Source organism: Phaseolus vulgaris, chromosome 8, assembly GCF_000499845.2.
Source record: "Phaseolus vulgaris cultivar G19833 chromosome 8, P. vulgaris v2.0, whole genome shotgun sequence".
NCBI classification, from domain to species: Eukaryota; Viridiplantae; Streptophyta; class Magnoliopsida; order Fabales; family Fabaceae; genus Phaseolus; species Phaseolus vulgaris.
In genome coordinates, this window is record NC_023752.2 from 49,234,982 (window position 1) to 49,257,407 (window position 22,426).

At 36.8% G+C, this 22,426-nt stretch overlaps 2 protein-coding genes across 2 annotated transcripts; one reads left to right on the forward strand and one right to left on the reverse strand.

Annotated features, from left to right (window-relative positions):
- Window positions 1-818: 818 nt before the first annotated feature.
- Window positions 819-2,999, reverse strand: LOC137827018 (rust resistance kinase Lr10-like). The gene is made up of 2 exons (XM_068633207.1): window positions 2,174-2,999; window positions 819-2,098 (listed from the first exon to the last, which is right to left on the reverse strand). The coding sequence occupies exons 1-2, from the start codon at window positions 2,913-2,915 to the stop codon at window positions 1,011-1,013; spliced, it is 1,830 nt and encodes a 609-aa protein (XP_068489308.1). The 5' UTR covers window positions 2,916-2,999; the 3' UTR covers window positions 819-1,010.
- Window positions 3,000-3,386: 387 nt separating this feature from the next.
- Window positions 3,387-20,544, forward strand: LOC137826503 (LEAF RUST 10 DISEASE-RESISTANCE LOCUS RECEPTOR-LIKE PROTEIN KINASE-like 2.1). The gene is made up of 5 exons (XM_068632483.1): window positions 3,387-4,379; window positions 4,492-4,530; window positions 5,367-5,390; window positions 18,178-18,201; window positions 19,255-20,544. Exons 1-5 carry the CDS (start codon window positions 3,554-3,556, stop codon window positions 19,695-19,697), a joined length of 1,356 nt encoding a protein of 451 aa, XP_068488584.1. The 5' UTR covers window positions 3,387-3,553; the 3' UTR covers window positions 19,698-20,544.
- Window positions 20,545-22,426: the final 1,882 nt, after the last annotated feature.

Sequence of the window (22,426 nt, forward strand, 5' to 3'; positions counted from 1 at the left end):
AGTGGAGGAATCAAAGTGTAGTTGTGTACAATATTTATAATTTATGTTTTAGGTTGGACAATTTTATTAGTCAGTGGTTCTGTTACCACTTGTCAAAATGTTTAAAATAATCGATTTCATTTTTCATGTGATAAATAAATTTCACGTGTAATAAACTCAGTTGACCTCGTTCATCATCCTCCCTGATCACTGTACAAAAACTTAAACCAGGTCATAACATCTTGAACTATTTTTTGAATGACCAATGCATTAACCTCCACCATACTCGAGTTCAATTGGTCAGTACTTCAATAAATGAAAGTCTTCATACTAATGCTAATCGCAATATGCATTTAAGCATACAAAAATGCATTTTAAATAAAATTATAGCAATGATGTCAAGAAAATCCAATTAAAAAGTATACTTACGATAAATATTTATATTATTCATGAACATATTTGACTAGAATAAATTGAGATGGTAAGAATATGAAAATAGATATAGAACACTAATTAAGTTGAATGAATATTATTATAATATACTATTAATATTAACATTATTATTAAAATTAGTATTAATATTAAAATTAACATTATTATTATTAAAATTATTATGAATATTATTATTATAATTATTACTGCTAGTATTATTATTATTATTAATATTATTGTAATTATTAATAATATTAAAATGATTACTATTATTATTATTTATTGATATTATTAATATTATTATTATTCTAATTAATATTATAATTAATAATATTATTATAATTATTGTTATTATTATTAATAATAATAATATCAATAAGAATAATAATAAAAAACCAAAACCACAATCAAATATAAACTAACACATTAGGAAAAGCAAACTTTACACTGAAAATTTTGCAACTGCACCGAAAAGCTAAAAAAATCCCATATTAAAATCTACAAGCAAAAAGTTTCAACAAATCATGGATCTTCCGATGAGAATAAATCAATAAAACACATCTTTGTTAGTCTAACAGTCAGAACTATTCTCTCACTCATCACTCTTGAATTGCTTCCAACTCCAAAGGTCTTCTTGCTGAAGTGAGAGTTGAAGTCGTTGAATGAAATGGATTAGGAGGCACAGTTAACTGGTGTTCCTCTTTAGTTTCTAGCATTTGTATGACAGATTTTATGGATGGACGGTTCACTGAATGCCACTGAATGCACCAAAGTCCAACAATGGCTAGCTTCTTCGCAATTTTAACATCACCTTCATACTCAATATGGATACGTATGTCTCCATCAACAAGATTATGGATCCAATCTGGGTACAGAACATGGATATTTTCTGAGGATGACATGTCTACATTCTTCCTTCCTCCAACCATTTCTAGCAACAACATTCCATAACTGTAAATATCAGACTTGTAGGATACATTTCCGAAGTTCCTGGAGAAAACTTCCGGTGCCATGTATCCCAAGGTTCCCCTAGCAGCTGTCATGGACACCAAACTTGGATTCTTGAAACACAATTTGGCTAATCCAAAATCAGAAATCTTTGGAGTGAAGTTGTCATCAAGTAACACATTCCGAGGATTGATGTCAAAGTGAATAATGGGATGATTACAACCTTGATGGAGATACTCAATCCCTTTAGCTATACCAAGAGCAATGTGTTGCATCTTCTCCCACCCAAGGAAATGCTCCTTGTCATCGGGTGGAAATATGAAGCTTTGTAGTGAACCCTTTGGAAACAAATTGTAGACAAGAGCACGATGGATTCCTTCGGCGCAAAAGCCTAGCAAACGAACCACGTGAATGTGGTGGATTTTTCCCATAATTCCAACTTCGTTGATGAACTCATTCCCATCTCCTTCAGTATTATTGATGATCTTCACAGCCACGAGAATCTCATTCGAAAGTTTGCCTTTGAAAACAGCTCCATGGGCTCCTTCCCCTAGTTTTTCTTTAAAACCATCGGTGATTCTCTTGACATCGGCGTATGTAAATCTCGTAGGCTTTTCAGCTTTGTAATCCTCTAAGAACTTGTCCACTCTTGCTTGGTCTTCTTCCTTCTCTCTAAAATAGCGGAAAATCTTAAAAGCCATAATTCCCAGCAGGCCAAAAACAATTGAACCTACGATAACTGTAACAGACTTCATTAAAAAGAGTGAGAGAAATGAAAAAGTTAAGGGAAGTGTGTGGAAGAATCTGGTCTCACCTGTACTGGAAAAAATAAAAGATCTGAAATTTGTGATTCTTTTATGGAGGCCCTTGTGGTCAGAGCAATCCAAACATTCGATAAGTTCGGTGCTGTTGTTCTTCCATTTACATCTTTTGCCTTCAGCTTCGCACGCAGAACAAACTGGTTTGGACCATGTCAACGTGAACTCATTCTGCAGCATCTCGATTGCCGAGACTGGTGCAGTACCATCGGACATCTTAGAACAGAATGTCAGGTCCCATTCCAAGACACTTGCTTGAGAATCAGTAACGTAAATCGGACAGGAGATCATATCTTGGTAGTAGCCATATTGACTTCTGAGTGGACTATACGGAAGTGAAGAGAAGTCAAAGAAGCTCACGCTGCTTTCGGTAAAGTAATAATGATTAAAAGAATTGCTGTGCTTTAGAAAATATTTTGGAAGGCAATTCTTCGGGTCTTTCAAGTAAATTTGCCGTTTTTCGTAGTCTATGTTTATGACGTGGAGTTTAATGGTAGGGAGGAGAAGCATGGTGTTGTTTTCTTGAGTGCAATACAGACAATACCCAGGATGAGCACATTCATGCGTCCCCTTGGCGAGTTGGAAGGGAAATCTAATAGGTGTTTGGTTTAGCCCACAAGACAACTCCCTGCACTCGTTATGATCGCTGCTACCTTTGATAAGAATGAGCTTTAGGAATAGCATTATTGTGATCAATATGCCATAACCATGGAGAGACAGTAGACTAGGCTTTGCCATCTCAAGTCTCAACAGTACAAGGTTTGTTTTCTTTTGAAATAAGAAGCTTATGTTAGAGAACCAAACTCGGAGCGTTTTCAATTTATGTTTACAAAATGAATAAATTGTTTACTATTACATTCAGTTCAGGAATCCAGATAGAAGCTGCAGTGAAAGTCAGCGTAAGTCCGCGTTTTAACTTTTAAATATCATCGCAAAACTTTTGAAAGAGAAAAATACTGTACCTGCAGACAACGTGATCAATATGGAATCAACTTGGAAGGGCACTACTGCAGTGGTTGGTTTTCTTTTGGGAAAAGAACGTGATTACAGGCAGGAAAGACACAGACCACGGATTTTCCTTTATGTTTACACGATTTTTATATTTTTGTTTGTTGCCTTTAATCTTGGAATTCAGAGAGGAAACACGGTCTAAGTCAATCCAAGTCCGCGTTTTTAACTTTTAAATGTTATTGCACAACTTTTTTTAAAGGGTCCATAAGGAATCGCACTGCAGTTTTTATATTTGTTAATTTCATCTAAGAGTAGAAATCCAGATAGAGAGCTTCCTGGTAAAAAATCTAAGCCTGCCTTTGAACTTTTAAATATTGCCACACTAACAATCCCACGGTCTAAGTCTGAATCACAAGCCTCCAACCATGGTCATGTGGAGAGAGATGTTGTTATTGGTGATCTTCTTGGTGTTTGTAGTCCAACAAATATGTGCTACGCATGAGCAAGAGCATAGTATGGATTGTCCGACTTCTTCCTGCGGGAAAATCACAAACATAAGTCGGCCATTCAGATTGAAACGTGATCCGATACATTGCGGCGACAGCAAGTACGAACTTGATTGTGAAAATAATGTTACCGTGTTGTATCTGTTCTCGGGAAAATATCACGTTCAGGCAATAAACTACAATAATTTCACAATTCGAGTGGTTGATCCGGGAGTTGAAGAACCAAGTTGCTCCTCCCTTCCTCGCTATTTCTTGTCTGAATCAAATTTCAGTGATGGTTATTTCATTGACGTCGTGGCTCCATACCTAAGCTATCAATACCAATCTCATCAATCTGGTCCTGAGTGGAATAGTCTTTGGAAGCACATAATTTACTTGAATTGTAGCCATCCAGTGAGTGAGAAGAATAAGTACGTGAATACTGCTCCGTGTGTGAAGTGGCAGTCGAAAGGCTACATGTATGCCACCGCTGCTGATTACTTAACAGCAGCGGAACTTAAAGTAGGTTGCGGTGTAAAGCTGGTGTCTCTGACGTCTTGGTGGGGTTTGGACGCAAATGAATCTTCCTACACTGATATGAACAGGGCGCTACTTTATGGATTTGAGATGTCGTGGTTGCATTTCGCCTGTGACCATCAATGTCGAAAGTCATCCGATGACGAGTGCTCTTTCAACACTTCCACCCTCAAGCTTCAATGCGCCCCCTTGTGCCAAGATAAATTTGGAATACTGCTAGTTCGGTGTGGTAAAGGAATTCAAATTCAACTTAAATTAATAATATTTATGGCATTATGCAGTATTCTTGGTCTCGGAGTGGTAAGAAGAATTCTGAGAATCATATTTTCTTTCATTTTCAGGTACAGGGATATGGTCACAGCTGTTAGCTTATCCACAATGTAAGGATTGTGTCTCTTAAATTACCTGCGCTTTGTTTTTGTGCGTCATAACATGAATTGATTTTGATGTTTCAATATTCAATTATATACTTTACATAATTTATTAACTCTGAAGATATCTATAATTTCATACTTATTAATCATGTAATAAAACATTGCTAAGCATATGTTATTTTTCGATAGTAATACATTTATATTTGTCCCCTCTTTCAAAATATTTTGTATACGGCCAAATAGATTTAATATAAATTAGTAAAATCACTCGCATTGTCACAATTTATAAACAACGACTTTGTAGTATCCTGTTAACCTAATTTAATAAATATATGTATAATATGAAGCAGTTACCTAAAATAGAGATAACCTTTTATTTGTAACCCTTTTATACAATTAAAATATAATTATATTTTATGTTTGATGTCTAAAAATTAATGTAGTAAAAAGCCTCAAACCAATTAAGATAGTATAATTAGAGTTCATCATCTTATATATACTATGGTTTACTTTCAAATTTAAGACTTCAATACGATTTTATCTTTAAAAAAAATATTTAAATTAATATTAACCTCTATTTATAAACAATGTTTATTCATAAACAATGTGAAGACAACCTTATGGAAGATAGAGTAACATTAAAACTAAATTTATCGATATAAGTTATAAATTACTTTTGTTTTATAATTACCAAGTTAATGGTTAGTATCAAATTTTACAAACCAAATTTCTGTTTTATTTTAACAAATATATATTACATATTATATCTTATGTTAATTAATTTCCTGACAAAACAAATATTTTTCACACCATTTACTCATTCAATTATACTTTTCTTGCAGATTTTTTTGAGAATGTTTGCAGAGGTGAGTTCATCTACTTCTTTATGCTACAAACAACATTAGTTATATTCCAGCTTTTTACTATAACATTGATTATAATAACTTTTATAAGGTATTTTGTATCATTTCATCTAATAAAAAACTTTGAATATATCAAGAAACTTGATTTTCATCTTTTAAAATAGTGCACTTCAGAAAATAAAGTGTAATTATTGATTAAATACTATAAGACAATCACGGAATAAAATTAATGTTAAACAAAAAAATCATTATTTTTTACGGTAACTTATTTAGAATTTGAAGTAGTTTTTTTTTTATCAGTAAAAAATAAATTAAATTTATGGAACACTGTAGTGTGTCCCAATCCTATAAAGAACCATTCCTTCCCTCAACAAGATAAAACCAGAATTAATAGAATAGCATGATACAGAAGGTGATGCTTGAAGACTGAGAATACCTGGCAAAAAATCAACAAAACTGCACCTTCAATCAGGCACACCATCTGCTCTTGAAAAGCCTATGGTAGCAGACAAAAAAGACCTAACCTGCTCCTACTAAAAGGTTGCATCACACCACACAGCACCTAAACATCCCCTTAGAATTATGTTCCTCGCCAGATTTTACTCCCCCTTCTTCACTTAACAAATAGAACCAGGGTAACCACCCTTCATGCAACTTCCATATATCAGATTATTTGGTGGCCATCTGATTACAGCACCTTCAGCTGCACCTTACGGAGCTCCCTTAAAAAAACTTCGCCACAATACATGATTTGAACCATTCAAACCTTGTGGCACCTTGCATACCGAGACCAGAAAAGTGGCTTCTATTCAAGGTCAACTTCAGCTGGCAAAGAGCTTCCCGCATTCCGCCAAGACCAAAGTCATACAAGCATCTTGGCTGCCACTTAGAAAAAGAGCTTCCTACGCTTGGTTAAGGCATAAGAACATTTTTCAGTGGAGCACTGCTCCAGATCCACGTCTTCGTAGATGAGGTTCTTCCTTATGAAAACAAGGTGGTCTAGTTCCACCCAAAGCCATTAAAGTCCAACTATAGCAGACCTGCGGCAAGACACCCATTCAACAACAGCTTTGAGGCCTCTCAGACTTCTGAACCTTGTCCACAATAGCTAGATCTTGTGCTAGAATCCCTCGTGATTCGCTTCAGCTTCATTACAATCTTCTTAGAACCTATACTTAATTCTACTTTCACTTAGCAATCCTTCAGATTCCTTAATATGGCAATACAGATCCCAAAAACCAAAACAACCCAGCAAGATCAAAATTTCCAGCAGCTCTCAAGCTGGCCAAAAGATCCCAAAACCATATGCTTCTCTTGTTAGCCTAGTATGTAGCCAATACACTTTTGAATTTTTATATTCAATTGTGTAGCTTTGCATACCAGATTCAGAGTTACTGTCCCACCAACACCTGCATCTGTGTCATCGCCCTATACTTTCACACTTATTTTTGTTGAATAAACTTTAAATGAAATTGGTGGGTTTTAAAGTTTGAAGTTACTATAAAAGAGTAGAATGAGAGTTTGGATATGTAAAAGGTCAAAAGTTGTGAGTGGGATTTTAATTATGTTGATATTGGGGTTTTTAATACCAAAATGAAGATTTTTCTAGAAGAGCTTCCTAAAGTCTATAATAGGATGTTCTATCAATTGTAATATGCACCACAGAAAGAAATACAATAGAGAGAAATTCAAATAAGAGTGTTTTCTTTAGAGAAAATTCAAGTGTTAGTGATTGCTTGTTTTACAATTTGGTATCAGAGCGGTTGATGAGTCGAGCTTGTTTTACCAAATTTGTTTTACAATTTGGTATCAAGAGCCAATGACGAATGTGATGGGTCAAATACCGCTACCACAGTTAACGAAAGCGTCACCATATGATAATTGGAGCATTCAAATGAAAGCTCTTCTCGGTTCTCAAGATACATGGGAGGTGGTCGAAGAAGGTTTCGAAGAACCAACAAATACCACGGGTTATACGACGGCTCAAACCAAGGTGTTGAAAGAGATGCGATCAAAGGATAAGGTGGCACTATACATGTTATTCTGAGCGGTTGATGAGTCGGGCTTTGAGAAGATTGCCAGTGCAACTACTTCAAAAGAAGCGTGGGACATCTTAAAAAAGGTGTTCAAAGGAGCCAACCGAGTTAAGCAAGTGCGTCTACAAACTCTTCTTGGCGAGTTGGAGAGCATGAAGATGATGGAGTCAGAAAGTGTATCTGACTACATTACGCGTGTACAGACTGTGGTGAATCAACTCAACCGAAACGGTGAAAAGTTGACCGATGCACGAGTTGTGGAGAAGATTTTGAGAACATTAACCGACAATTTTGAGAGTATTGTGTGCGCAATAGAAGAGTCAAAGGACCTAACGACGCTCACAGTCGACGAGCTTGCCGGTTCTCTCGAGGCACACGAGCAACGAAAGAAGAAGAAGGAGGAGGAAACACTCGAGCAAGCACTTCAAACAAAGGCGTCAATCAAAGAAGAAAAGATACTTTATCATCAAAATTCTCGAAATAGAGGGTGTGGTCGTGGAAGTCGTGGAAACGGTCGTGGTGGAAAAGGCACCAATAATGAAGGGTAGTATAAGGAGAAGGAACATTCGAGCCAACCAAATTGGCGTGGAAAAGACGTGGTAGAGGAAGAGGCGACCGATTGAATTATTTCAACATCGAGTGCTACAAATGTCACAAATATGGTCACTATGCGAAGGATTGTAACTCTGACAAATGTTACAATTGTGGTAAAGTAGGGCATTTTGCAAAAGATTTTCGTGTTGATATAAAGATAGAAGAAACAACCAACATAGCCTTGGAAGACGAAACAAATGAAGGTGTTCTCTTGATGGCTCAAGATGAAGTCAATGTTAACAGCGACACTTTGTGGTACCTCGACTCAGGAGCAAGCAACCATATGTGCGGTCACGAGTACCTATTCAAAGGTATGCAAAAGATTGAAGATGGTCATGTGTCATTTGGAGATGCATCAAATGTGGAGGTTAAAGGGCGAGGTACGGTTTGCTACTTAGAAAAGGATGACTTAATTGGGTCACTCCAAGATGTTTATTACATACCAGACCTTAAGACCAACATTTTGAGTTGGGGCAACTCACGGAGAAAGGTTACTCGATATTTTTGAAAGATCGGCTACTACACTTGAAGAACAAGCAAGGGCGTTTGGTTGCTCTAATCGAGATGGCAAGAAATCGGATATACAAGCTGAATTTGAGAAGCATACGAGAAAAATGTTTGCAAGTCAACTTAGAAGATAAGGCATCGTTGTGGCATCTCCGTTTTGGTCACCTACATCATGGTGGACTAAAAGAGTTAGCGAAGAAGAATATGGTGCACGGGCTACCCAACATGGACTACGAGGGAAAATTTTGTGAAGAATGTGTGCTCAGCAAGCATGTGAGAACCTCGTTTCCAAAGAAGGCTCAATATTGGGCCAAGCAACCTCTCGAATTGATTCATACCGACATATGTGGACCAATTACTCCAGAATCCTTCAGCGGTAAAAGGTATTTCATTACCTTTATCGATGATTTCTCACGAAAGACTTGGGTTTATTTTCTGAAGGAAAAATCCGAGAGAAGTCAGCCCATTGGTGTGAAGTGGGTATTCAAGAAAAAGATGAATGCTCAAGGCGAGATAGAGAGGTACAAGGCGCGACTCGTTGCGAAGGGATACAAACAAAAGGAGGGAATTGACTATAATGAGGTGTTTGCTCCCGTTGTAAGAATGGAGACAATTCGATTGCTCATTTCCCAAGCGGCTCAATTTAAATGGCCGATATTTCAAATGGATGTCAAGTCGGCATTCTTGAATGGTGTGCTTGAAGAAGAAGTCTACATCGAACAACCACCCGGGTACATGAAAATCGGAGAGGAGAAGAAGGTGCTAAAATTGAAGAAGGCACTTTACGGGTTGAAGCAAGCACTGCGGGCATGGAATACTCGTATCGATACATACTTCAAGGAGAACGGGTTCAAGCAATGTCCTTACGAGCATGCTCTTTACGCAAAGAATAGTGGAGGTAACGTGATATTTGTTGCTCTTTATGTTTATGATCTCATTTTTATGGGTAACAATATTGAGATGATAGAAGAGTTTAAGGGCACAATGAGATGGGAATTTGAGATGACAGATTTGGGATTGATGAAGTTTTTCCTTGGTTTGGAGGTTAGACAAAGAGAGACGGGTATTTTTGTATCACATGAGACATATGCAATGGAGATTTTGAAGTCCAAGATGGAAAATTGCAACCCAGTATCAATACTAATGGAACCAGGTGCAAAACTCTCAAAGTTCGATGGAGGAGAACGTGTCGATGCAAGTAGATACCGGAGTTTGGTAGGAAGCCTTCGTTATCTCACATGCACGAGGCCGAATCTTTCATTAAGTGTCGGCATCATAAGTTGATTCATGGAGGAACCAGTTTACTCACATTGGAAGGCGTTGAAGCGAGTCCTACGGTACATCTGAGGTACTGTATCACTCAGATTGTTTTACTCAAAAGCAGAAGATTATAAGTTGGTGGGTTACTCTGACAGCGATTGGTGCGGAGACATAGATGATCAGAAAAGTACATCGGGATATGTATTCTTTATGGGCAACACGACATTTTCTTGGCTTTCAAAGAAGCAACTGATTGTGACGCTATCGACGTGTGAAGCTGAATATGTGGCAGCATCTTGGTGTGTATGTCATGCGATATGGCTTAGAAACTTGTTGAGCAAGATGGAGCTAAAGCAACTAGGTGCAACCGTGATTCAAGTTGACAACAAATCAGCAATTGAGTTGGCAAAGAACCCAGTGAACCATGAAAGAAGCAAACACATTGACGTTCATTTTCACTTTATCCGTGATCATGTGAAGAAAGGAAGTTTCGAATTGGTGCATGTGACAAGTCAGGATCAAGTTGCGGATATCTTCACAAAACCGCTACCGAAAGTCCTTTTCGACAAATTCAAGAAGATGATTGGCATGATGGATGGTAGAAACATTTAAGTTTATGGGGGAGTTTTGTTGAATAAACTTTAAATGAAATTTGTGAGTTTTAAAGTTAGAAGTTACTTGAAAAGAGTAGAATGAGAGTTTGGATATGTAAAAGGTGAGTGGGATTTTAATTATGTTGTTAGTGGGGTTTTAAGGCCATAGTGAAGATTGTAATATGCACCACAAAAAGAAATACAATAGAGAGAAATTCAAAGAGGAGTGTTTTCTTTAGAGAAAATTCAAGTGTGAGTGATTGCTTGTTTTACACTTTTGACAGCAACACCCTCTTGTTCCTTAATTCCTTGTCCAATAATGCAACTCATTAGGATACCTACAGACAAATGCGAGTAGATGTTGTGTTGTCCCTTTCACACCAAACTCCATTCTAATTGCACAGGACCATTTCACGGGTTGGTCGTACTCCAACTATAGGGTGGATCTCTGAATTCCCACCAGTGCCTAGCCCCCAAACTCCAGCAGTCCTCTAAAGTGGTCTTTATATTAAGGGGACACTACAACAATTTACACTCCCATCCTGACACAGCCCCCACTTATCTCTCCACCCTTACTCCATATACCTGTTGTACTCACGGTACAGATTCAATATGTTTCAATTTCAATTTGTTTGTTACCTTTTTAACCAATATATTAAAGATCCTTGTGAGTCTATATCTGCATGACCACCGTGTGACCGTCCAGCTTAGCTTATAAAAGCATGTGTCATGAGAGACTAATTGTAGGTGCTCATGACTACTCTCTTTCCCGCTTCCTTCCAGATATCCACTGTGCCTTCATGTAATCTGCCCCTTGATTACATTTCCCACCCCTCTTCCACATGAAGACCAGAACTCTCAGTACTCTGTGCGTGTTTGGTTGTCAAACAACATGATGCTTTCACCTATTGGACATAGTACATAGGGTCAGGCTAACAATTGGAAAATCATAGAGGATGTAGTCATCTCTGTATGCACTCCTTAGCAGAATCATAACTCGTGTTCCTCCCCCTAACTCCCTTTAATTACTGGTTCCCTCCCTTGTACACTTCCCCTGCTAGTAAACTTCTTATTAAACCAGAATTGGACCTGATCACTGGACCCTATGTCCAGGCCTTTAGACCAGATATTCCAACATACTTTCCGCTTCTCTAAGGACCACTGAATACATTACTTAACCCCACTTACTTATAGCTTCCAATGCAGATAAGAGGGTTCAAGACCCAATCCACAAAAGAATAGTTGAATGTGTGTACCCTATGCTTTAACCATAGCCACGACTTGAGTTGGGCCGTTTGAAATATCTCTTCTGCATCGACTACCCCTTGCTTGAAAACTATAGAGTTCTTGTGCTCCCAGATACACATCATTGTAGCTGCCCAAACACCTTTCCACAACAGGTTTTGTGTACTACTAGTCTGAGATAAGTAGAAGCTCTCAAAGTGATTCATAAGATCATTGTGCTGGACAAATAAGATACCAATGCATTTAAAGCACAACGACCATACAAACTGGGCGACTTTGCATTCTAGGAATAGGTGTTGGCATGATTCATCCTTAGTCTGACACAATGCACATAGAATTGTGTCTAACATCACCCCTCTCCTAGTCAAACCCTTTCTTGTTGGGATCCTTCCCAGGAGTACCCTCCATGTTGTGGTTATCACGTTGGGGAACGCTTTAGCCTTCCACAAGTACTTGAACACATCATGATGAGGACCTCTTTCATGCTTAGTTAGGCGTTCATATGCTGAATTCAAAGAGAACACCCCTGATTCATCACACCTCCACACCTGTATATCTTTAACTTCTGTAGACATGTTAGCCCGAGAAATGTGCATAACAAGATTTGCTTCCATGACGGCTTCCCACTCGAATCTGACTCTCCTCCATCTTAGATTCCACCTCCATATTGATACTTCCCACATTCCAACCTCTTCCACCTTTTGGCCCTGATTTAGAGACAGGGAGTACAACCTGGGATACAAAGTTTTGAGGTTAGAATTACCAACCCACTCATCCTCCCAAAATCTAGCTTTGTCACCGCCTCCTAATTTCCATACTAGTTCTTCTTGGAACCAACCAACTCCTCCTCCCTCTCTACATACTTTAGCTAAGTCTCTCCACCATCAGTTTTGGAATTTCACTGGTGTATGTGAGTTGTCTAATTCCAAGCCATACTTTGAGTCCAGCAAGTCCTTCCACCTCCCTTTCTATTCTGATAAGAGACGCCATCTCCACTTAGTCAGGAGAGCATAGTTAAACTTTCGTATATCTCTGAACCCCAGTCCATCCTCCTATTTCGGTTTACACAGGTCTTCCCAACTTACCCAAGAGATTGGTCTCTTCTCCTTTCCCCAACCCCAAAGGAACCTTCTTTGAATACTGATTATGCTTGTATATACCGAGTCCGGCGCTTTGAAAAGGGAGAGGTAGAAAAGTGGTACAACAATGATAATTGATTTGATTAGACATATTCTCTCCGCCATGGATAGGAATCTCCTTTTCCACACACTGAGTCTAGCTTTTAACTTACTTAGAACAAACTCCCGAAACTTCTTCTTCCTTGGGTTCCCTCCCACTTCTAGGCCCAAATATTTAAACAGGACTCCCATCTGCCCACAATTCAAGATCTTTGTGTAGCATACAAGAGTATTTCTATCATCATTGATGCCTGTTTGCTTGGATTTGTGAAAGTTAATCTTCAAGCCTGATGCTAGCTCAAAGCCCCTAAGAATAGCCTTCATAGTTACCACATTGGCATAGGCATCCTCACATAAAAAGAGAGTATCATATGCAAATTGCATGATACTAATCTCTACCTCCTTCCTTTCAATCTTAATACCTACAATAAGTTGGCCTTGTTGGCTTCCCTTACTAACCCGGCTAGGCCTTCAGCTACCACAACAAAGAGAAATGGGGCTAATGGGTCACCCTGCCTCAAACCTCTTGTTGGTTTAAATTCCTATGTAGGCCTCCCATTGACTAGAACGGTACGGTAGCGGATTTCATACAACCTCGGATCCATTTTATCCATTTGCTATGGAAACCCAGCTTGTGAAGCATATCATATAAGAAATCTCACCTAACCGGGTCATAAGCTTTTTCAAAATCCACCTTAAAGCATAATCCTTTCCTGCCATACCTCTTCAGATCTTCTACCACTTCATTAGCCATGAGCACACTTTCCAGCATCCCTTTGTCCTTTAAAAAAGCTTATTGGCTTTCATCAATAACCGATGCTAGTACTTTGTTTATTCTGTCAGCCAATACCTTTGATATAACTTTGTATATTGCACCCACTAGTGAGATAGGACGATATTGTTCTAGCTTGGTGGGGTCTCTTACTTTAGGTACTAATGCAATGAATGATGCATTGCACCCTTTCGAAAGTTTGCCTGCTTCATGAAAGTAAGCTAAAGCTGCAACAAACTCATCTTTGATAAAATCCCAACTTTCCTTAATAAAGTTGAAATTAAACCTATCTAGACCAGGACTTTTTGACCCATCACATTACCATACTGCGCCCCTCATTTCTTCCTCGGAGAAAACATATATAAGACTCACGTTTTCTTCAGGGGAAAGAGATTTGAACTCTATCGCATCGAGTCTTACCCCAAAATCTTTTGTTGCTTTAAATCTATTTTCAAACAGCTTCTTCACTTCTATTCGAACGGTATTAGGTTCCTCACTCCATTGGCCCCCAACCTCAACTCCCTTAACTTTATTTTTAAGTCTTCTCCACCTTAAGCAAGAATGGTAGAACCTAGTGCAAGAGTCCCCGTTCTTCAGCCTTTTGACGTTTAAGGGATTCTAACTTTTTATCAGTCTTCTTTACCCGATTCGCCAATTCAGTTCTTTTCAACCTCACACGTCCCAAGAGATCACCACTGTCGTTGTCTTGGTAATCTAGGACCTCTATTTCCTGCAGGATGCTCTTCTTGGTTGACTCTAGGTTACCAAACACATCTTTATTTCCATAGTTTTAAGTCACCCTTCAACAATTTGAACTTTTCTTTGATCTTCGTTATTTCATTCCCCTGTACTAAGTATGATTGCCATTTTCCTTTCACCAACTCATTAAAACCCCTCTCCATATGCCAGGCGTCAATGGTCCTAAAAGGTTTAGGACCCCAGTCCTTTTCCATGGTCTTCACCACTAAAGCACAATGGTCTGAAGCCTCCCTCCTCGGGACATATTGTTTGCACATTGGCCATCTTTGCAGCCACTCTTCAGAGACAAGAACTTTGTCTAATCTACTTTTAGCCGAACCATTTGACTTGAACCACGTATATTTCTTACCAACTATAGGTAAATCTAGCAATAAGTTGGAGTCGATGAAGCTATTAAACCCAGATATCTCACTTGATTGGTCTCCCCTGTTCCTTACACCTTTCCTTTCACTTCTGCTTCTTATGGCATTAAAGTCACCACAAAAGCACCAAACCGAGTCCTGAGATGCCACTTTAATATTGGTCAGTTCGTCCCATAGAATCTTCTTTTCACTCAGAGAGCATGCAGCGTAAATATTTACTACAACACACATATAGTTCGATTTTAGGTGCTGCCCAAATATAACAATGTACCCCTTCCCCATCTGGTGACTTTCGTAACTAAAAGCTTCTTTGTGCCACATTGACAACAAACTTCCAGCTTCGTTGTCTCATTCATTGTGTATCCATTCAACTTTGTTGTCCCCCCCACATAGAAAAACATCTAGGATCCGAAAAGACAATTGTTTTTGTTTCTTCCAGACATACAAATTTTGCTCCCTCACAAGAGATTATATGCCTCATGTACCTAGCTTTGGTACCTCCCCCCAGACCTCTAATATTTAGGTTTACTATCAACATAAATAACCACTTTTGTTACCCTCCTCATAACTCTGCATAACCTCCAAATCTCTCACTTCCATACACTGGAATTCTTTCACAACCTCTACTTCATCCCCACGGCAAGCGACACCAATATGTTTATCAATCTCCCATAGCTTTGATGGTTCCTCCATATATTCCGACTCACGATATCTTGAGTTGCAATTATTGATATCCCCATCAGAAATGGCTACAAAATTCGTTCCTACACAAGAGTGAGAGGAATCCCTTACCTGGGATGTTCTCACACTTATTCTAACTGACCGCCTAGGATGGGTACTTGGTTCACCCAATTCCCATAGTCCTTTCATCTTATGTCTTCGTGGAGGTGTTTTGCAAATGTTGCCCACAGATGCTTCCTCATCTCCTAGCAAGAGAGATACATTCCTGCTTGGGCTAGAGTCCCTTGGGTCGTCATTATCTTCCCTGGCCCTATGCGTGTCACGATTATCATGTAGACCATCTTGCTTTCGTTGTTTCAGCGTCAACCCAGCAAGCGACTCGGGTTTGGCTGGTTGCCTCAACATGTTTGCTTCATTGCAATTCTTCCGCTAGCACCTGCACCACTAAATTTGTAGCTTGACTTCCGAATTCTCCAGTGCCAATTTCCTCTTCACACCCTGACCCACAACCCATCTGCATAGACCCTCCATCTCCCTCTTCCAATTGGGCCAGCGCACAACCCTTCTCTTGTCCACTTCGGGCCAAATACTTCTCCTGTTAGGCTGAGGCGGTATTGGGCTTACTCTGGGTAAATTTATTCTCAACATCCACCACAAGTCTAGCCAGCTCAGCGTGTACAGAGAGACTATCACTAGCTGGGTCACAGACGTAGGTAGAGTGGTTGGCAGGATCAACCTCTTCAGATACTTTCAGACCCTTCATTCCTTCATTAGTGAAACACTTAGCAACTTTTTCTTGGCTTACCTCTCCTTTCGTCGCAGATTCCTCAAATGGTTTAACCTTTGTCGTATGCGCTTCTTGTTCCCCACCTTCATCCGCCTCTCCTTCCTTCACTTCCCCCTTTGACCGGTGGTCTTTCCCATCCCAAACCTTGACCTCCTCCTCACAACTTTTCACAAATAAGTTTGTTTCTTCTATATAGGTCTCCGACGAAGAGATACTATCAAAAGACTCATAGCCATTGAGGGCACACTTACACTGGCTTTGATTTATTGTCAGGTGCTCCTCTTCAATGAAAATATTGAACGTTTGGTCATTTATATGCATACCCTTCACCAACCTAGTGTTACAACTCTTCAATACACGAACTTGAAGTCTAGGGTATTCAAGGTTCTCCATAATAACGTGGAGTTATCTATGGCCACCAGCTCTGCCACTTCTCCTACCACTTTAGAAAAGCAGTCCTTGTTCCAGAAGGTGATCGACAAACCATAGCACCTCACCCAGACTATCTTATGGCCCGCGACGTAATCTTCCGACCAAGGGTCAATGATCTCAAAGAAACTTTCGAACCACTCCTTATTGAGTTTTAGAAGATCTTCCATGCTCTCCCCATCTCTTGGTGTTAGAAGGGCTAGGTTGTCACCCAAATACCTCACTTTTATCATGTTCATTCCTCCTTTCACAAATTCTTCTTCCAACTGGGCAAAGTTCATGTCTATTTTGAACTGGCCAATGACACTATTTACCATCCACGACAATACATGATGTTGCGTCTTGATAACGGGTCCCTTCCATTTCTGTTGCGATTCACCTTTAACTATGTCAGCATAGGATTTGTTTCCTTTCTTTTCCACCGATACCTCCTGGACTCGCTTCCTGGTATCCTTTGGAATTTCCTTGTGTAGGGTTCTGTTTTCCCTTCTCGATGCTTTGTTAGGTTCCAACTCATACCTCTGATATCTTGGAATGTTCACATAAAGCTTCATGTTTCCTATATAGATTTGGTCTAGCTCCCTCTCCAGCCATCCTGCGTTTCCCACTTCAAAGAATCTCACAAACCCAAATCTTAGCCCCCATTTGTTTAGCCTATGTCATATGAAAACTTCTTTTACCCTAGCCCTTTTTTGGAAGACCTTAATCATGTCTAGTTCACCAAAGCCATTTGGGAAGTTTGAGAAGAAGAAGGTTCTAAAATCATATGTAGGTTTATGTGATTTACGGTCATACCCATGGCCTCCATACATATGAGTTCTTCTCCCCTCCATAGAATTTAAAGTAGTTAAAAGTTAAAAATTTGATAGTTGATATTAAATACTAATTTAAAAATAATTTTATAAATTTATATTAATAATAATAATTACTTTAAATACTAATAATTTTTTAATTTTTAAAATAGTATTTAGAAAAATATAGCTACTTATAAATCATGTAATAAAACATTGCTAAGCATATGCTATTTTTCGATAATAATACATTTGTATTTGTCCCTCTTTCAAAATATTTTGTATACGACCAAATATATTTAATATAAATTAGTAGAATCATTACCATTAATTTGTCACAATTTTTAAACAATAACTTTGTAGTATCATATTAACCTAATTTAATAAATATATGTAAAATATTAATCAGTTACCTAAAATAGAGATAACCTTTTTTAAACCTTTATACAATAAAAAAATATAATTATATTTCGTTTTTGCAACTAAAAATTAATTAATAAACAATCTAAAATTTATTGAGATAATATTATTAGAGCTACTTATTTATGTGAAATATTATTTTCTTTAACACTTAAGACTTCGTTGGGGTGGCAGTCTTCGAGGAACATAGAGTAATATTAAAAATAAATTTATTAATATAAATTAAAAACAAAATTATTTTCCTTTTATTATTACCAACTAAGTTTAATGGTTAGTATCAAACTTTACAAACCAAATTTATCTGATGTTAATTAATTTCCTGACCAAACAAATATTTTTCACATCATTTACTCACTCAATTATACTTCTCTTGCAGATTTTTTTGAGAATCTTTGCAGAGGTGAGTTCATCTACTTCTTTATGCTACAAATAATATTAGTTATATGCCAGTTTTTTACTGTAACATTGATTATAATAACTTGTATAAGGTAGTTTCTATCATTGCATCTAATAAAAAACCTTTGAATAGCAAGAAGCTTGATTTTCATCTTTTAAAATACTGCACTTTAGAAAATAAAGTATAATTATTGATTAAAAACTATAAAAAAAATCACTAAATAACAATTAATTTTAGAGACAAAATTTAATTAATTACTATATTAATTAAATTAGATACTATTTTATAAACTAAAAACTATTTACATCTAAAATTCTAAATTGATATTTAATCTTAGTTACCAAGGATTTAGTTACTTATTTTAAATTTTAAATTAATCTTAATTTAAAATATAAAGTAGTTAGTAGTTAAAAACTTGATAGCTAATGTTAAATATAAATTTAGAAACTACTTTATAAATTTATATTAATAATAGATATCAATAATTTTTTAGTTTATAAATAGTATCTAATTTTAAAAATATAATAATTAATTATTTTTATCTATAAAATTAGATGTTATTTAAATTTTTTTAGTGAAAATTCAACAATTGAAAATTATGACAAAATCAAATACTCATATAACAAACTTTAAAATTAATTAAAATATTTATATAGTTGATTTTTTATTTAATTGTTAATATTATTCTTTATCTTTTAGCATGCACTCTTCTCATTTTAGACACCATAAAAACTAAATTTATAAACAAAAAATAATTAGTTAATATATTGATTAAGTTAGATATTAATTTAGAAACTAGTTTACAAATTTTTATTAATAATATGAACTATTTTAGGTACCAATAATTTTTTAATTTATAAAATATTATCTAAGTTAACTAATACACTAACAAAACAAATTTCAAATTTTATCTGTAAAATTAGTTACAATTTAATTATTTTCTTGTAGTGAAAGTAGAGAAATTGAAAAATTAGATTTATATTTTATTGCACTTACATATTTCTTTCTTTATCATTCTTTATTGAAATGCACTTATATTTTTTATTTAATTTTCAGTACTGCTTGACACAATAACACTAGGAAAGCTAAGATTTGGTTTAAACTTCTACTTTGGTCCGGTATCATTTATTATAGGACGCTATCTTCTACCATCTTTCTTGGCAGTCAGATTTTTGTTTGGGATATACAAGTGGCGGAAAAGGAATTTGTCAATATATGAAAATATTGAAAATTATCTGGAACACAATAACATGATGCCTATTAGATACTCATACAAGGAAATTAAGAAAATGGTGAAAGGTTTCAAAGAAAAGTTGGGTGAAGGAGGCTATGACCGTGTGTTTAAGGGAAAGTTGTCTAGTGGATCTTATGTGGCAATAAAAATGTTAGGTAAATCAAAAGGTAGTGGACAAGACTTTATAAGTGAAGTTGCCACCATTGGAAGAATACATCATCAAAATATAGTGCAATTAATTGGATTTTGTGTTGAGGGTTCGTGACGTGCTCTTGTTTATGAATTCATGTCCAATGGATCTCTTGATAAAATTATTTTTTCTAAAGACAAAAATATAGAATTTGGCTATGACAAAATATACAATATAGCAATTGGGGTAGCTCGGGGGATTGCTTATCTCCACCATGGATGTGAGATGCAAATTTTGCATTTTGATATAAAGCCCCATAATATTCTACTTGATGATAAATTCAATCCAAAGGTCTCTGATTTTGGATTGGCAAAGTTATATCCCATAGATAATAGCATTGTCACCATGACAACAATAGGAGGAACAATTGGATATATGGCTCCAGAATTGTTTTATAAAAATATTGGGGAATATCCTATAAGTCTGATGTTTATAGTTTTGGAATGCTTTTAATGGAGATGGCAAGCAGGAGGAAAAACTTAAATCCCCATGCCGAGAATTTAAGCCAAATTTATTTTCCCTCTTGGGTTTATGATCACATTAGAGAAGAGGAAGATATAAAAATAGAAGAAATGGAAGATATCACAGAGGAGGAAAAGAAAATAGTAAAGAAGATGATCATAGTTGCATTTTGGTGTATACAAATGAATCCAAATGATCGTCCCTCCATGAACAAAGTAGTGGAAATGCTTGAAGGAGACATTAAAAAATTGGAAATCCCTCCAAATTTTTCTTTATATCCATATGAAGCAACAGAAAACTCTAAACAAACAATAACAACTGAATTTACTTGTTCTTCTAGTTATTCTTTGGAAATTGATTAATCCAATAGAGAATAACATTTGATTATGCACAATGGTTATTTATTTTCATCCACCTTACTTTGTTGAACATTTTCTCATCTATAATATGTGATTTGTATGTATTACCCTTCCTTAGTTTTATATTTTGAAGTTTAAAATATGTGTTATCAAATTTAAAATTTGTTGAAATTTATACTTCAATCTGAGTAATCATATTCACATATTTCAAAAGGAGACAAATCGTGATGTCTTCATTTCTTCTTCAATTTATTATCACGGGTTGTACTATTATGTTAAATCGTTGTTTTTTTTTTATCAACAAGAAAAGTATATAGATGAATGGAGTAGTTGGGACATTCCAAGCATATACAAAAGTCTAAAATATTTACAAATTAAAGGTAACTAAATACTCACCATTACATACCTTCCTCCCCTCACCATACCATAAAACCATAGTTAACAGCCCAAACTCTCATCAGGAGAATTAAACCATTCAAAACTACACATAGAAGCATATAAAAGCATCATAACATCTAGAAAATTTCTTGTTTGTATGACCAGTCGCTTATTCATTGTGATGACAGTCATGTGTAATAAACAAATTCTCATATTCATATTGTTGATTTTGGCTTAATCCCAAGTCCCACATCGGTGGGTTCATTGTTTGGGAAGGAGGTTTGAGGGTTATAAATTAAACTCTCCTCCTTCACTGTTATATATCCCAATTTGTAATATCTTCTCCCATAATAATAAAAGCGGGCTATTTCAGTTGTCCTCGGAGATTAGGCCAAATAGGCCGAACTCCGTTAACAATTTTCGGGTGTGTTTTTTTCCTCTTTATCTCTTTTATTATTCCGCTTTATTTATTCAATATTATTTGTCGGGTAGCTCTGTTAGGGTTTTTTTTTAGTGGGAAAATTACCCGTTTTTCCCAACAAGTGGTATCAAGAGCCGAAGGTTCGCCCTTGGGTTGTTTGAAATTATTTGTAATATTGAATATTATAATTTGAGTTTGTAATGGCAAAACAAGAAGAAGAAGCGAATGATGTATCCAGAGTGTCGAGCTCCTCGTCATCATGGTCGAGGTTCCAGGTGTCCACTTTGAAATTGGCGGTGGAAATATTTGATGGCACTGGACATTTTGGCATGTGGCAAGGAGAGGTCTTGGACTCTCTTTTTCAGCAGGGTCTTGATATTGCTATTGAAGGAGAGAAACCAGAAGAGGTAAAGGAGAAAGAATGGAGCATCATCAACCGGTTGGCATGCGGAACTATTTCATCCTGCCTGTCCAGAGAGCAGAAGTATGCTGTAAAAAATAAGACTTCTGCACACAAACTGTGGAAGGCATTGGAGGACAAGTTTCTGAAGAAGAGTGGTCAGAACAAACTCCTGATGAAGAAAAGGTTGTTTCGATTTGACTACCAACAAGGTACTACTATGAATGCACACATCACTATGTTTAATCAAATAGTAGCAGACCTGTTGAATTTAGATGTGAAGTTTGAGGATGAGGATTTGGCTTTGAAGTTGTTATCATCTCTTCCTGATGAATTTGAACATTTGGAGACTACGCTCCTTCACGGGAAGGAGAATGTGTCGTTAGATGTTGTTTGTTCTGCTTTATATAGTCATGAATTGAGAAAGCAGGATAAGATGAAAATCAAATCAACGACATCGGAAGAAGCATTGGTGGCAAGAGGTCGTCAGCAAAGCTAGACAAAGGGGAGAAGAGGGAGGTCTAAGTCTAAAGGTCGAGCCGTTGCCAAAGATGAGTGTGCTTTCTGTCATGAGAAAGGACACTGGAAGAAAGACTGTCCAAAACTGGAGAAGAAAGGGAAGGGTCCAAAAGATGCAAATGTTGCAGAATGCAAAAGTGATGTGAAATCAGATATCTCTTTAATTGTCTCGCTTTCAGCATCATCGTATCCAGATGAGTGGATATTGGATTCAAGTTGTACCGATCATATGTGTCCAATTCGGGATTGGTTCTTTGAATTTCAA

Excerpts from the sequence above, each read along its gene's own strand:
- LOC137827018 (XM_068633207.1), bottom strand. The coding sequence starts at position 2,915 with ATGGCAAAGCCTAGTCTACTGTCTCTCCATGGTTATGGCATATTGATC. Across the intron at positions 2,099-2,173 it reads TTTTATTTTTTCCAGTACAG|TTATCGTAGGTTCAATTGTT; the intron begins GTGAGACCAGAT and ends AGTCTGTTACAG.
- LOC137826503 (XM_068632483.1), top strand. The coding sequence starts at position 3,554 with ATGGTCATGTGGAGAGAGATGTTGTTATTGGTGATCTTCTTGGTGTTT. Across the intron at positions 4,380-4,491 it reads AATACTGCTAGTTCGGTGTG|GTACAGGGATATGGTCACAG; the intron begins GTAAAGGAATTC and ends TTTCATTTTCAG. Across the intron at positions 18,202-19,254 it reads TTTTGAGAATCTTTGCAGAG|TACTGCTTGACACAATAACA; the intron begins GTGAGTTCATCT and ends TTTAATTTTCAG.